Consider the following 15,469-nt stretch of genomic DNA (forward strand, 5'->3'; position numbering starts at 1 on the left):
GTTCCGAAAATAGAAAACTGATAACGAGATTTAAAGTTTTTCTGATTTGAAATATGAGATAATATTTAAAATATTATTATTGGATATAAAATAAATGATATCATTTATCATATAATTTAAAAATTGATTCATATTTAAACAAACATTACAAAAGGTGTTTATGTATAACATGTTATGGCAGGAAATAAAAATGTTTAAATTAAATTGAATTGATAATAATATTCTAATTGTTATAGTAAGAATATTATTATCATAATTTTGATGGAGGTTGGAAAATATTTGAAAAAAAAACCGGAGAAAGATTGTGCAATTGAAAAAAATTGAAGATTTAAAAGCAGTTGTCCCGATTCGAGATTTTCGCACTGTTACGTAATGCGTGATTTGAAGCAACGTTGGAATGCGGTACCGTTAATTTAGAGTGAATTTAAAAAGACAACAAATTTCCCAAATGACTGCGATGGTGATTCCAGCCAACAGAAATCCAAAAGAAGAGCGCAGACTTTCGAACTTCAACACTTTCAATTTACTCGAATCTTGATTTATATCTAAAAGGCAACGTTTAGCTTTAAAAACATCCATTTTTTGAGAGCTTCTAAACATCCCTGTTTCATAAAACCTCAGTGACCTGCAAGAGTCAGTTAAATCACAATGTATAATTTTAAGCCTTTCAATTACAATGAACGATCAATTTAAAATCTTAAATTTTATTCTTACTCGCACCTTGGATTAACAATAGTAGTGCCTACCTGGATATATCACTTGGAAAAAACCTATTGTTTGTTATTTCTAACCTAGGAGCAACAAACAGCACCCCACACAAGGAGAACGCAAACAGTCAAAAGTCGTGCATTTTATTGTGTACAGTTTTCATTGGTTAGACGCTTTAGCGCCTGCTACCGTCGGAAGGGGAAAATTCAAAATTTGTCTCCCCCCTGCCCGTAAAACGTTCCCCGTAAAGGTTCGTCCAATGAAATTAGTAGACAACATTGCCTTAGCGTGTTTAAAATCTAGCTGCGTTCTCCTTGTGTTTTTTGCGCCTAGTTCTAACAATCCGCCATTCAACAATAAAATTGGAAGCCGGAAGAGTCCCCCATCTTGGTTTACAGGGCCATGCCTTGGGCTTTAGCGGCCCTAGCCAAATACAGTTTGCCCTAGTTAAAATTCAATTACGCTATTTAACTTAAATAGTGAAATCAATAATTTTCAATTATAAAAACCGTTCTTAGGCATTTTTCGGTAATATCCGACTACTTACAAACGTTGAAGTCTTGATTTGTACTTCGCATTTAAGAGTTTGTTCATCGGAAAGCAGAGCGTTTCTTCGTACACGGAGATTTTTGAAATGTAAAGTTCCTGTTGACAATCGGTGAAAAGAGGAAGTAACTCCACAATCGTGCTTTCGGGCAAAATGGCGGCCGTTATTCCTCGGTGAAGCAACTTAATTTCGTGAGCAATATCTATATCCGTAATTGATCTGAGACCTTTCGTTTTAACAATGTTGTTGTAAATTGCTCTGCGTATTTCGTCCAAAGAATTCTAATATCGTAATAGTAAAAGTGTTTTTTATTTTACAAGTTTAATGTGAAAATTTACTTGTAAACGATCTTTACGTGTCGGACTAATAACTCAAACGTTTTTTTAGGTCGTTCATTTTCTAAAATGGCAATTATCTTTGAAATGTACATCAATACATTTTGACAGTGAACGTTTCTAACAACTTTTAAATAACACATTGCTTATTTAATTGTACACTTTACTTTGAAACACCAGATAATTTCAAATTGCCTAAAAGCAATACTCCGGAAATTTCTCTCCCCGCTGGTTAAGGGAGTTTTTCCCCGAGTTCTTCGTTTTCCCCTTTCAATAAAAACTGAGTGATATTAACGGTAATAGTAAGTGTAGGGAGTGGTTGGCTCGCGGGGCACCATCGTCCTACGTAATTTAACCCGGCCAACTGAATTTAAGGCAATAAAAGTCGCTAGATGACTTAGGCCTAGGTTGGTGCCTTGGGTGTTAGTCTTGCTGATTATTATTTCTATAAAATATCTTATGGACATTTACAAAAAAAATGTAGTCTCAAAAATAAATTTAAACACAAAGTAGAATAACAATTATCTCAGAATCCGGTCAAATATTTTTTTAAAGCAACTGTAGGCTCTATCATTGCCACCGACATTATGATAAGGCCCTTGTTATTAGAGATGGCTATGAATCAAACCGGTTCTTCGCAAAAACGACTTTACTGGAGAACGTAGTGCCAACTATTGGGGACTAATGGCAAAGCAAGCTAAACTTCAAAACAGCGAAACATTGACGTCGCCAGAGAACCATTGTGGAGTATTATAATTAGACAACTTATACTTTACTAAGTGAACTTAAACCTCATATAAAATTATTGTTAAAAAAACTATAATTTAAGTTATTGTCAAATTTACAAACGAGCTAATAAACGCGGGGGGGGGGGGGTGCTTTTATGACCCGCCTTTTGGGTCAAAATGTAGTTTAAGCGTCTAGTTTTGATTTTGTTAAAAAAAAGAGCTACTTCACGTCGAGCCGACACTTGCTTCAGTATAATTGTACTCTGTTGATGGCTTAGCCCTTCGCCGAAGAAACATTCTGTTGGGGAAACAGAGGCCTAGGAACTTTTCCTAGTTGAAATCGACAAGTTGATTCAAATAAGTCAAACAACTTATTGTTAGCTACTTAGTTAGAACACTTCTCTCTATTGAATAGCATTTGCGTGTATATAAAGGATAAATGTACTTGCCTTTAAATAATAATGCATCGGGGAGTTAACCGGAATAAGTGTATTCAATTTGTGATTTTCGGAGAGATCCTGCAGCGTGTCGACTCTGGCGGTTTGCTTTGGCAAATACAACCGGGATAATATTCCGCTGCTAAATGCCGAAGTCATAATAAAGGAAGTCCAAATCCAAAATATCCAAAAAGTGCCATTATTTGTAATCGAAGGACCTGCATTTTGTATGAAACAAGAAACAATTATACTTCATCGTTGTCTAATATTAGTAGGCCGGATATCTCCAGAAATCTTCACTTTGTGATAAAAGCATGACACTTACCAAATATGTAATATAAATATTAGGAGATCATTTTAAGCCTGTAAACCCAACTGTCCACCATCTTCGATCCAAGATGGAGGCTCTTTTATATGCAAAAATCCATTTTTTTTGGAAATATAAATCAGACTTTCGACAAAATTATAGCGGTTTTTACATTCTTAAGTGTTAAGATGCATTGCATATTTACGTCCACCATATTGAATCCAAGATGGCGGATTTTAATTTTAACCCCTGCACGTAAAATCCATTCAAAATTCCATTTTCTTAGTTGTAACAGCTGAAGTAGAGATTTAAATGCTAGCTGCTTTCACAACCCATAAGAAAAAACTCTAAACTCGATCATCCGCCATCTTGAATCCTAGACGGCGGCCATTTCATTAAGTTGTAGGTTCATTTTATTTTTTTGAAAATCTAACTGAGCTAAGGTTACAATTAAAATTTTTTTTTAAAGTCTTAGACGTCAAGGAGCACTTAGGATTCGGTACGCTTTACCTATTGGTTTGGTTTTCATTCGTCTTATTAAAATAAAGGGGAATCTTTTTTGGTGTGAGCCTAACAGCACAAAATCAGGGGTAAATATTGCAAAGAAAGTTAAACAAAATAAAATTTATTCATCAGTATTTTCGCAGTCAACTCACTGACATCAGAGTGTACATTGGTAACACGTTTGCTTACACTTACATCACCTAGTGCTACAAATCTTACACTTACAGGGTAAAATTTCACTGCAAATTTTGGATGCTTCTGGAAGAGTTGACCAGACTGGGAACCATTTTCTTTGGGAGTTTTTATCCAGCCTTGTGGCCTCGAGGATAAGCTCTTGGTCACTTTTGTTGATGGATTCTTTCCTACAATCGTTGACGGAAGACCTTGAAGAGGTCCTGTTATAGGGTAGGATGACATAGCGCTCAAGCTCAGCAGCTGTTTCTTTATTAATTTCCCCCATAAAGCTTGATAATACTCTGAAAGTCTCACATATTTTTGGATAGGCTTTGATAACGTCCCAAGCAGTCTTCTTTCCGTGACCAGAGAAAGAAGACGTCGTATGACAGCCAGTGAATGCGTGACAAAATGGAAGCGATGCAACTATTTCTTCTCCAAGAGCGTTTTCAATTAAATAAATCGGTATATATCTGAAAATTTTACCGTATCCAAAAGCAATCCAAGGCTCTTCAAGTGCCAGCATCCTTGAAAACATGTTTTGCCATAACCTCCACATCCCTGTCAACGGTTCTTATTAGGATAGCGCTATGGCCTCTATCACTCCTTTGCGTGTAGGAAAATTCTGGTGTCGGCCTCTTCATGATCACATGGTTGCGTATTTGCAAGTTCAGTCGAGCACCAGTTGCAATGTCATTAATTCCTTCTGTAGTTATTATTTGTATTTCGCTGCTTGAATGACTAGATAAAGACTGAGCTAAGAAGTTAAACAATTCCTTTTTTTTAAAGTCGTTGGATAAAAAGTTTTTCCAATTTTTTTAAATTGTAGTTAACGGTTGAATTCGTTGTCTTATTCCGGATCATATTCTTTTTCTGGTTTAAAATTTTAAACTATCTGAACGAAATTCGTAAACATTTATATAAAGACCACTCTTTTAAAATTAAATCCTTGTAATATTGGCCGTAATAATTAAAAGTGTTAAAATTTAAAAGCTGGTCCGTCGATTATCACTGCAGAAATTTCTGGTTTGACTAGATAATGAATAGCTTCTTTTTCAAAACATTCCAATATTTCAGATTTCTTATTATTTCGTTTTTGACCACAGCACACCAACGATGGAGGAAAGGTGGACTTTCAAATTGAAAGATTATTTTTTGACATTCAATGTAAAACTTGGCGACAAGACTAGCATCGGTTTTGACTTGTTTGAACTGTAGCACTTGCCCGAATGTGGAGAGGCACCTAGTTTTTGGAATAAGATTATTTCATTTCTGGGAATAGGCGCTTTTAATGACTTCGTCCCCAATCTTAGTCGTTGATTTATAAAATCATGGCACTGATCAACGCCTATTTTCGTAATCCGATCTAGCTCCACCGTCGCGTTGCATTCCGAAATAATAAATTGTTTGTTAAATCGCTTTCATCTTCAAATGAATTTCCGAGCTCAGTAAATTCTTGAATCAATGCATTTGTATTTGTATAATGCGATTTTTGTAACTCTGGCTGGCATTCATGATGAAAAGCAATAAAATGCTCTGTATGTAAATTTCGGAACCCGCAACCATCCATCTTCGAAGAGCATCGGCATCTTCAGTTACTCCGCCATCACCTTTAACTATTCTATTCAATTGTTCATGCGCTTGGTCGAGCCCTAATAGTAATATTAACTGTAAATTTTCCGTGTGAAAACTCTTCGTAATTACTTTGGTGTGGAGTCGCTAAGCTCTCCATATCCCTTATATGAATAGGAACCTACCTTGAATAATTCCTATGGTTAAAGGTAAAAAACCACGAAACCATTTTTGTAAGCTCTTTACGTACAAATAAAATTGGAACTGCGAAACGCATTAATAAAATTTAAAAGAAGTAGCTCAAGTTCCATTACCAAATTCCAATATTTAAATTGGGCGCTGGTAGATAACATTTTATCTTGCCATCTTTCGTAGGTTTCCGAACTTTCTTGGCACTCCTTACAATACTGATCATATCAATTTTCTTCAAGTAGTGCAAAGCGCAAAGGGTCAAATGATGCACGTACCTAGTTCTAGTTATATGAAACACCGTGATAAGATATTGCGCTTTCCCACTAGTTTGGCTGCTTCCAGAGTTTCAACCCAACCACTACTGTTTAACCAAGTTCTGAGAACTTTTAAAAATGAGAGTTCTAAATGCATTCCTCGCATTATAGTAGCGAATTTATCTTCTTCAAGGGTTTTAGTAAATCTCAACTGAGCGTTTTGGCAATGGCGTATAGTGGGGCATCGCAAGTTAATATTGGTTCTTGTCCGGGATTCACGTGCTCGATAGCTTGCCCAACTACTTTCATAGAATTTTATATCATTGCCTCGGAGTAAGCTGCGTCTTGAAACATAGGCCAAAACGCGCACGATGTTCTATATGTGGCATTGCGAAATTTTGTAGCCTGATAGGAAGCCCACGATACTTCAGTTTTGACTTCAGGGTCGTCATTACGGAAATGCTTTTCCAAATTTAGAAGCCAATCCGTACTTGAAAATGGATCTCATTCCTTGTTTAGCAAACTCATCGAAGGTGTTAATGGTATATTTTGTTCCGTATCGTTTATATCGAATATTGGTTTTACTCGCGTATAAGAAACTGGAAGCTCAGCAATTTTCTTCTTAATTCCTTTATTAGTTACGCTAATGAAACCTCTTTGAGTAGCTTTTGTGCATGGTATCCGGTGTTGTCTTAGCTGGATATAGCTGTACCGTGAAAAGAGTTCAAAGCTGTCAGTGAACTCGGATTGTAATCAATGTTATCTACGGCCCCAGTCGTAAACACGCCACCAAGAAGACTGATTGGACAGACAACTCCGGTTTCGTCGAAATATTTACTCGCAGCTTCAGTAAATTCAGATGAGATCTGCAAAACTCGGTCGTATGATATTCCAAGTCCTAGTTTATGAATCTTGTCCACTAATTTAATTTTTCTTGTGGCCGAGTAAAGCATTAATAGTAAGTAAAGAGCTATTGGCATTTAACGGTTTTGTTCATGTCTACTAGTAGTTCCCACTGGTGTATTTTTACCATGTTGAAACAAAGCAGCTGAGATATGGTTAAAGATTATTGATGAGGTGCATCATTAGTTTGATCTATTATACTTGGACCATAAATTATCATATTCACTTAGGATAGAAGTTCTTTGGGGAAGATTGGGCACTGAATTTATTTGGGAATCAGCATCAAAATGGCTCGTAAACAACGATTTCGATTTCAGTGCCTCTTTTCTTATTTGCTTTATGTAGCCGTTCTCTTTCGGCTTCATATTCACAAGCTTTTTGAACAGTGCCACCCATTCCCGGTTTGACAGTTATAAGTTCTCCGCGTCTTTTGGTATACGATGTGAGCTCTGGAATAGTATCGAGTAATTTATCCTTTAGCAAAGTGACATTTGTGCACAGTTTATGCCCTAGTAGTTGCTGTAGTCGACGATCATACAAAACCAATCTTTCATTTTCAAAACTGGGTAGGGAACAAGTTCTGCAAAAGCCACTGCTTGAAATTCTGTAAAGGTTAAATCTGTTTTGTTTTTCTGGTAGAAATCTTTCGTCTTTTGTTGTATTTCCTGTGGTATTTCGCTTCAGTGGCCACCAAATCTCCTTCGCTTAACTTCGATATAATTCTCTGAAAGCTCTAGAGCAAACAGATCAATTTTTTGGGTTACTTCAATAATGTCATTATACTTGATGAATTTCAGTAGCATAACATGCCGATCCACAGAAATAAGAAAGTCTCAGAGAAAAAGACAATTTCATATTTCGACCTCGTAAACCATGTACTGGGTTGAAACTTTCTACTTTCCGATTAGCTTTTCAGGGCTTTATTAAATTTATATGGGGTATATTTTCCACGACAACTCAAGTTATATTTTTCTCTGGGTGTGATTAGGTTAGCTTTAATTCCATCTCCAATACTAACAAGCAGACGACCCGAGGTGATATTCACCGGTTTTGTGCAAGGGAAAAGTTGCGACGGGCTTTCGTTTTGCCATGACAACCGAAAACGTTTTTGACATTATGATTTGGAATTATTTCTATTGAAAATAACATGGGAATCTGAAGGATTTTAAGAGTCCCCCAATTGACCAAATTCCATTTAAACTTGATTAAATTTAATTTTTAAAATCAATTTAAATTTTATTTTAACGTTTTTGAAATTTTCAAAATTTTTTTTTAAAAGGTTTCAGTATCATAGTAAATATCAGTAGGTAAAAGCCTGGCAGTTTTAAAAACCATCAGATCCCTAGACAGCATTTCGTAGCCTTGTCCCTTTTTAATTGCTGGGTATACCAATTTGTCGGGATCGGGCAATATTTGTTGACATATAACACATAGCTCCCAGTTGAATATTGTTTATTTTTTTGGAGAAAGAGTAGTCTTATCTTCAATGGTTATTATAGAAAACGTTTTATCCATAGCACTATTGAATGTGGTATTAGCCATTTAAGCGTAATCGATTAAACTGTTAGGACATAGTCGCATCCACCCAAAAATGTCATCCCGGCCCCACTCTAACTGATAGCCCACCACCCACCCCCCGGTTTTTCTTCCTTTTATGGCCTATCGGTGTAAACACGGTTTTATGCTGTGTGGCTCACTTAAAAAAGATTCCCCTTTATTTTAATCAGACGAATGGAAACAAAATAAATAGGTTAAGCGTACCGGATCCTAATAATATTAATATCCTATTAAAGTTTGTGCTTATCTCGATTTCATTTCTAAAAAAATCAAAGAAAATAGTGTTCTATGGTAAAATGGTAGCCATCTTCAATACAAGATGGCGTATTACTATGCCACAAATACCGAAATGCTTCTTGACGTCTATGACATTTATTTGAAATTGTAACCTTAGCTCAGTTGGATTTTCAGAAAATAGATAATATGAACCTATAACATAATGAAATGGCGGCCATCTTCGATTCAAGATGGCGGATGATCGAGTTTAGAGTTGTTTTTTTGGGGGTTGAGAAAGCAAATAGCAATTAAACCTAGGAGGATGGAAATACTGGAGGGGAAATATGGGATTCATAGGCCTGGCAATGTGGGGAATTCGGACATAAGATACTAGAGACACCTAGCGGACACCGTAGTCAAAATCTCGTCCGCGTGTTCGTGAGGACTTGGTTAGAAATGCGCGCCGGTTTTAAAATCGTGTTAAAGATTTATTCATTTTGTCTTCAAATAAATAAACATCTCCGAAATTAGTTTCGTAGAATCCAGGTAGAATATTCGAGTTTCAACTTGTACAAAAAATCCTTGTGAATAGAATGAAAAGTAGGCAAAATTTATAGAGACAAAACATTCCGCCTATTTTTACGATGGCGCTACGCTCGTATGTCCGAAATTGTATAGCTCTCGCGTTGCCGAAGCTAAAACAGCGAGTCCGTGATGGGGGAATACAAATTTCTGTTCCATGTACGCAGTATTATATTCCTAGATTAAACCTCTACTTCAGCAGCTGTTAAAAGTAAGAAAATGGAATTTTGAACTAATTTTCAGTGTAGGGGTTAGATCTTAAATCCACCATCTTGGATTCAATATGGCGGATGTAAACGGAAAAAATATGCCACGCATCTTAAGACTTGCGAATGTAATTTTGTTTAAAGCTTAATTTATTTTTCGGAAAAAAAATAAAATGTGGATTTTGCAGATAAAATGCCTTCCATCTTGGATCCAAGATGGTGGGGATACCGCCTTAACATGATCTCCTATATTTATAGTACATATGTGGCAAGTTTCATGCTTGTATCACAAAGTAAAGTTAATCGCGTCGAAAAACGTAATTTTTAAGAACCAATGAGATTGCAGTATTATTTGATTTTATTAAAGCAGAGGAGCATACCGGGGGGCCCAACGGGTGGAATTGGAGAGAAGCTAAAAATAATCTCGACATATTCATTCTCCCTGAGTATAAATAAATACATTCTTGACTATACTAAATAAGAAAAACTCAATTAGGGGTAAAATAAAAGAATAAACTGAGGTACGGAGGTAAACATTTCTTGAAGCCAGCGCAGAAACAATTCTGTAATATTTTATCAATATTTATGTTAGGTGAAATCGTACATCACTCAACTTATGGGCAATAGGGGTTGCATTCAACAACTAAAATCGTAAAATAATCTGATACTTCTGATAGCGTTACCGTTCTTACCGTTCGTTCCGATTGCTTATCGTGACGTAAATGGTTGTTGAACGCCAAAACGCTAAAAACAGTTTAAAACGACACATTCAAAATGGCGGCAAGTAGAAATATTCTACGTGCGCTTGACCTTTATGATAAATATCAGAAAAGCTGCTGGTAGAACAGGTTAATTTGATGGCTTTGCAATACCTATAGTGACGTCAAAACCGGAAGAATCAAACTGTTACGGCTTTTTCAGATACATAATCGGGAATGAATCAGAAGTTCGCATTAAAACAAATGCTGCTGTGGGCATACGACATTGGACATTTTCGGGGAAGAACCTATTGGTTTTCAATTTGCTAGTTTGATGTGCAGTCGTAAAATTACTCAGATATTAGAGAAAACTCAATTTCTGGCGCCCTTTTCAATCCATAAGCGACGGGGATTTTGCTTTAATTTTTTTAAATACCGAATTGAAGTGCATATCAAATTGCAGCTCGGTGGGACCTTTTCCGATGTGACCTCTTTAAGTAAAGGGATTTTATCATAACATCATCTGATTTGAAATTCAGGTTACAGATTTTAACTCTAAAATAAAATTTAAAAGCACTATATTACTTTAGAAACAAGGTTTTTTTGAAGAATTTGACAACCAAATTTTTTTAACGCAAATAAATCAATTTACTCACTTTGATTAAAAAATATTGCGTAGGCGTCGAATAAGCTTTTCTCGAAAAGGGACACGTAGTCCTTGAATTTAAATTCGCGTTGGGTTAAATACGAATGAATAATTCTTTTCACTTGGTATAGGACACTTTGCACATTCGCCAGTACGATCATAGAGACAAAGCAAGAAATCCAAACCTGCAAAAATTCCAAAAATAGATAATTATTTCAATCTCAAAATTAAGGGAAAGAGATGAAAAAGTTTTATAAGGGCCCTTTCGAAATTTGGATCCCACAGGAATCTAAACACATTCATAATTTTGATCTAATTGGATAAAATAAAATTTCATACATAGTAATTGGAAAAAATATAACACACTTTTGATTGTAATTTTCGATCAAAGTGGAATTTGGATTTGTCTAATTTTGGACAACGCAAAAGCTGGTAAAAACGAATTTGGGACATTACCAGGAATGTACTTATTTATTATTATGAAGAATGATTAAGTTGCGACAATCGCTGGGAACGTTGAACGCCTTTCCCCCGTCTCACGCGGGGGGAAAGACAAAACGTCACCGGCGTTTGATTTCCATCGCGTTAGGTGACGTAAATTTTAAGCAGACAATGAAATACCGGGACTATTCGTTTTATTTTAAGCGGAGGAGCGTACGGGGGGACCAACGGGTGGATTGAGAGAAAGGCTAAAAACCGTCTCGACATAGACATTCTCCCTAGGTATAAATAAATACATTCTTGACATTACTATAAAATTTTTAATATATGTCTTACCATTAAAATGAAACAAGTACCTCCGCGGACACAACGCACTTTTCAATGGAAATAATTTCGCAATATTTCCCTGAGTACACCATTTCATGGATTTTCAATTGGAATTAGTTTCGCAATATTTCCCTGAGTACACCATTTCATGGATTTTCAATTGGAATTAATTTCGCAATATTTTCCTGAGTACACCATTTCATGGATTTTCAATTGGAATTAATTTCGCAATATTTCCCTTAGTACACCATTTCATGGATTTTCAATTGGAATTAGTTTCGCAATATTTCCCTGAGTACACCATTTCATGGATTTTCAATTGGAATTAATTTCGCAATATTTCCCTGAGTACACCATTTCATGGATTTTCAATTGGAAATAATTTCGCAATATTTCCCTGAGTACACCATTTCATGGATTTTCAATTGGAATTAATTTCGCAATATTTCCCTAAGTACACGTACCATTTCATGGATTTTCAATTGGAATTAATTTCGCATTATTTTCCTAAGTACACCATTTCATGGATTTTCAATTGGAATTAATTTCGCAATATTTCCCTGAGTACACCATTTCATGGATTTTCAATTGGAAATAATTTCGCAATATTTCCCTGAGTACACCATTTCATGGATTTTCAATTGGAATTAATTTCGCAATATTTCCCTGAGTACACGTACCATTTCATGGATTTTCAATTGGAATTAATTTCGCATTATTTTCCTAAGTACACCATTTCATGGATTTTCAATTGGAATTAATTTCGCAATATTTTCCTAAGTACACCATTTCATGGATTTTCAATTGGAATTAATTTCGCAATAATTCCCTGAGTACACCATTTCATGGATTTTCAATTGGAATTAATTTCGCATTGTTTTCCTGAGTACACCATTTTATGGATTTTCAATTGGAATTAATTTCGCAATATTTCTCTGAGTACACCATTTCTTGAATTTTCAATTGGAATATTTTTCGCATTATTTTCGTGTGTACACCGCTTCATGGCTCAAATTTTATCGCGTCTAACGATTTAAAATGCTAAAATTACACTCTTACGGGATAAACAAGTTTTAGACCTTAGTTAGTTAATGTTTTGCTTCTTATTAATAATAATAATAATCAGCTAGTCTAATACCCAAGGCACCACCTTAGGCCTAAGTCATCAAGCGACTTTTAAAGCCTTTATTTCCGGTGGCCGGGTTACATTGCGTAGGAGGGTGGTGACAAGCCCTGCAAGCCACGGGAGCCAACAGCTCCCTACACTAACTATTACCGTTAACCTCAACAAGTTTTTAAGGAAGGGGAAACCGAAGTTCTCGGGGAAAAACCCCTTAAACCAGTGGGGAGAGAACTTGCGAACTCAACGCAAAAGAGAGAACCTACGAATTCTGTCGAATAACACTAGCTGAATAGGGAGATAAATCTCGAAAGAGATATATTATACTCTTCTAGTGTTATTAAAGAAATAGTGAATTAGGTATAGACATAATGGCCAAGTTCAAAATATAGGAAATAGGTTAAAAAGATCCCTTTCGAAATTTTTGGGTTAAGGTCTGCGGGTGCCTAGGTTAAAAAATGTAGCTTTGGCCTGTTGTGGAGTATCCTTGGCAATGTTTTCAAGCACTCACCGATAATTTCAATACGTTAAACGTTGCTACTACGGAATCGCTTTTTCTGTAATTCTTTTTTCCAGAGGTGACAATGTACCACGGTTGCACGTAAACCACATCAGTGTAATCCAAATAATGAATGTCATCGTAGTTAGGAGACAAGTAATACAGTCCAATATCAGATTCCTAAAACATTTAAAATATTGTTTGCATATAATTCGATTTGCTCTCCGCTTGGACGCACGAAACCAATCGAATTTAAAACTCTTTGCACGAACGTACATTTCTTAAAAGGAATCCAATCATACCCGTTCCGTTCTTTGAATCGTTGATAGTTCCAAAGTCCACATCGTCTTCAGTTATGAGCACTTCGAAACTACGATATAAAATCCAATTTATTAACACCGTTTATTTTAGTACCGTAGTCAAGATTTTGGTTCGGGGGTGGAAAGGTGGGCATGTAATTAAATGAAGATTCATGAAATTACAAACGCCTCTAGGCTACTCTCGAATTTAGGCTTGGTGTAACAATAATATTTAACAATATTACTCATAGTTTTAGGGTACAAGTTCATGAGCTGGATTGTTATAATTAGAGAAAATGTTGAGGCGATCCGTGGGCACCATGGTCTAGATTCCGCCTCGTCATTAGAGGGTTGAAGGATAAATGTCACCAATTTGTGTTCGAAGTCTTAATATTTGGTGAACCAACGGGAGAATCATACTGGCAGACCATGAGGTGGATTGGGAGGAATTCTAAAAGCCATCTTATTATTTCTACTAAATTTCAAAAATATTATAGATGAAGCAAATTGCTGTTCTGCTTTCCTGCTATCTATATAATAAGCGCCGGATGGTTATTTCGTTCCTTCGTTCATCAACGTCATGCTGAAACGACGTTTTCTGCGATATTAAATTCTTCGCGTCCGCCGTTTGGTCTTTATATTTTTTTGGCTAAACGTATACGGTATGAGTTCTCAAAGACTGTGCTGTCCTTTTGCGGATTAACACGTTAGCTATTTTATTAAACGTCAAAGCCACAGACGTTTTCGGCCATATTGTAACGTCAAAAATAGCTTCAAAATGGTTTTATATTTAAAAACTTCAGTTAAAATCTTAAAATCTGTTTCTATATCTCCATACTATAACCCCCCCCCCCCGATAATAAAGTTTAAGAGGCCACCACTGCTATAAGAGATAGCGAAGCTTCTCTCTTCTTTCATTGAAATGTTTTTGAGTAATAGCAACCCCGTTTAGTCACCCCCGTTTTATTAATATAGTTCGTGGAGCCGGACATCCAAACTTGGTTGTCACGTGAAGATGTTTGGTTAAAAATGCAAAGGTGACGCGAAGAGGATGAGTTGTTCGGGGTGCAGCGAGAGAGTCGAGAACCAGAGAGAATCTTCTGCATGACGATTTATTAGCCTCCTGCCCTTGGCTTCAGTATTTGCCTCAATGAAATTTCCCGATAGGGTAATGATGAGGTAAATAAAGTAAACAAAAATTTCCAAAATTATTGCCCTATTTGCTACACTGATGGTTGCGAGAGCGGTCCTAATACACAAAGGAGAGGACCCCAAAAATTTTAATAACTAACGGTCAATCACAATATTTTCAATTATCAGGAGAATTATCGAAAGGGCTTTTGATAAAAGAATAAGAGCGCAATTTCAACCGTGTGCTGTTTAGAGGGGGTTTGTGCCCAAACCAGGAAGTTAGATCAATTTTTCCCTAGGTAAAGGGGAATTGTCATCAAAACCGAAATTTACGAGGTTTTTTAACAGAATGATAGAAAATATATTAATGAATAATGATTATGTCCCTGAAATTTTATAGTTATTGAAAAAGTATTTTAAAAGTTACGCTACTTTTTCCGCATCCTACATCAAACGGCTCCAAAAATTTCAGGAATCGCGGTTGAACCTACGTGCAGCGCCAAAAGAATGAAGCGGCCAAAATTTGAGAAAGTGCGGCGTCTAAGGCATTTTAAAAACACGATAAACTACAATCTATGACTATGAGTAGAACTCGTTTGAAAAGTAGCAGACGACAGTTCCGACCGAAAAACGATAAAACCGGGGAAAATAATATTTCGTTCACGAGATGGCGCTGCAGGTAGGTTCAACCAAGCGGTTCTGAGGTTCTCGAATCGGGGGGATTAAACTCGAAATTTGGTTGCTAATAATAAATCAAATACTGGAAATATTAACATGAAATTTTTTGTATAACCATTTTCGGACGTCCTCTATCCATTTAAATGGTTTTAACCAATTTTAGGGTGGTGACAATTCCCCTTTAATTGGGTAGTGTGTCACGCAGAAACTACCGCGTCGTACTTCGCAAAAGCATTCGATAACATTGGATGTCCTCCCATTATCGAAGAAGCAACATGATATTCTCCTTCTCCTCCTAAGAGACAACGAAGTGCAAGTTGAAGATAAAACGAGGTGTTCCGCAAGCGGCTCCTATATCTTTAACATTATTCAATATGGCCATAGGACTTTATCTTGAAAGAGATAACT

General features: G+C 36.2%; 1 protein-coding gene across 1 annotated transcript; it reads right to left on the reverse strand.

The window, feature by feature from the left end:
- Positions 1–277: 277 nt before the first annotated feature.
- On the reverse strand, positions 278–3,983 carry LOC149940478 (uncharacterized). Its single transcript, XM_090179279.1, has 3 exons — positions 3,792–3,983; positions 1,256–1,536; positions 278–625 (listed from the first exon to the last, which is right to left on the reverse strand). Exons 1-3 carry the CDS (start codon positions 3,981–3,983, stop codon positions 409–411), a joined length of 690 nt encoding a protein of 229 aa, XP_090035405.1. The 3' UTR covers positions 278–408.
- Positions 3,984–15,469: the final 11,486 nt, after the last annotated feature.

The sequence above is a fragment of the Leiobunum rupestre genome, chromosome 6, assembly GCF_980474605.1.
Source record: "Leiobunum rupestre chromosome 6, qqLeiRupe1.1.hap1, whole genome shotgun sequence".
Taxonomy (NCBI): Eukaryota; Metazoa; Arthropoda; class Arachnida; order Opiliones; family Sclerosomatidae; genus Leiobunum; species Leiobunum rupestre.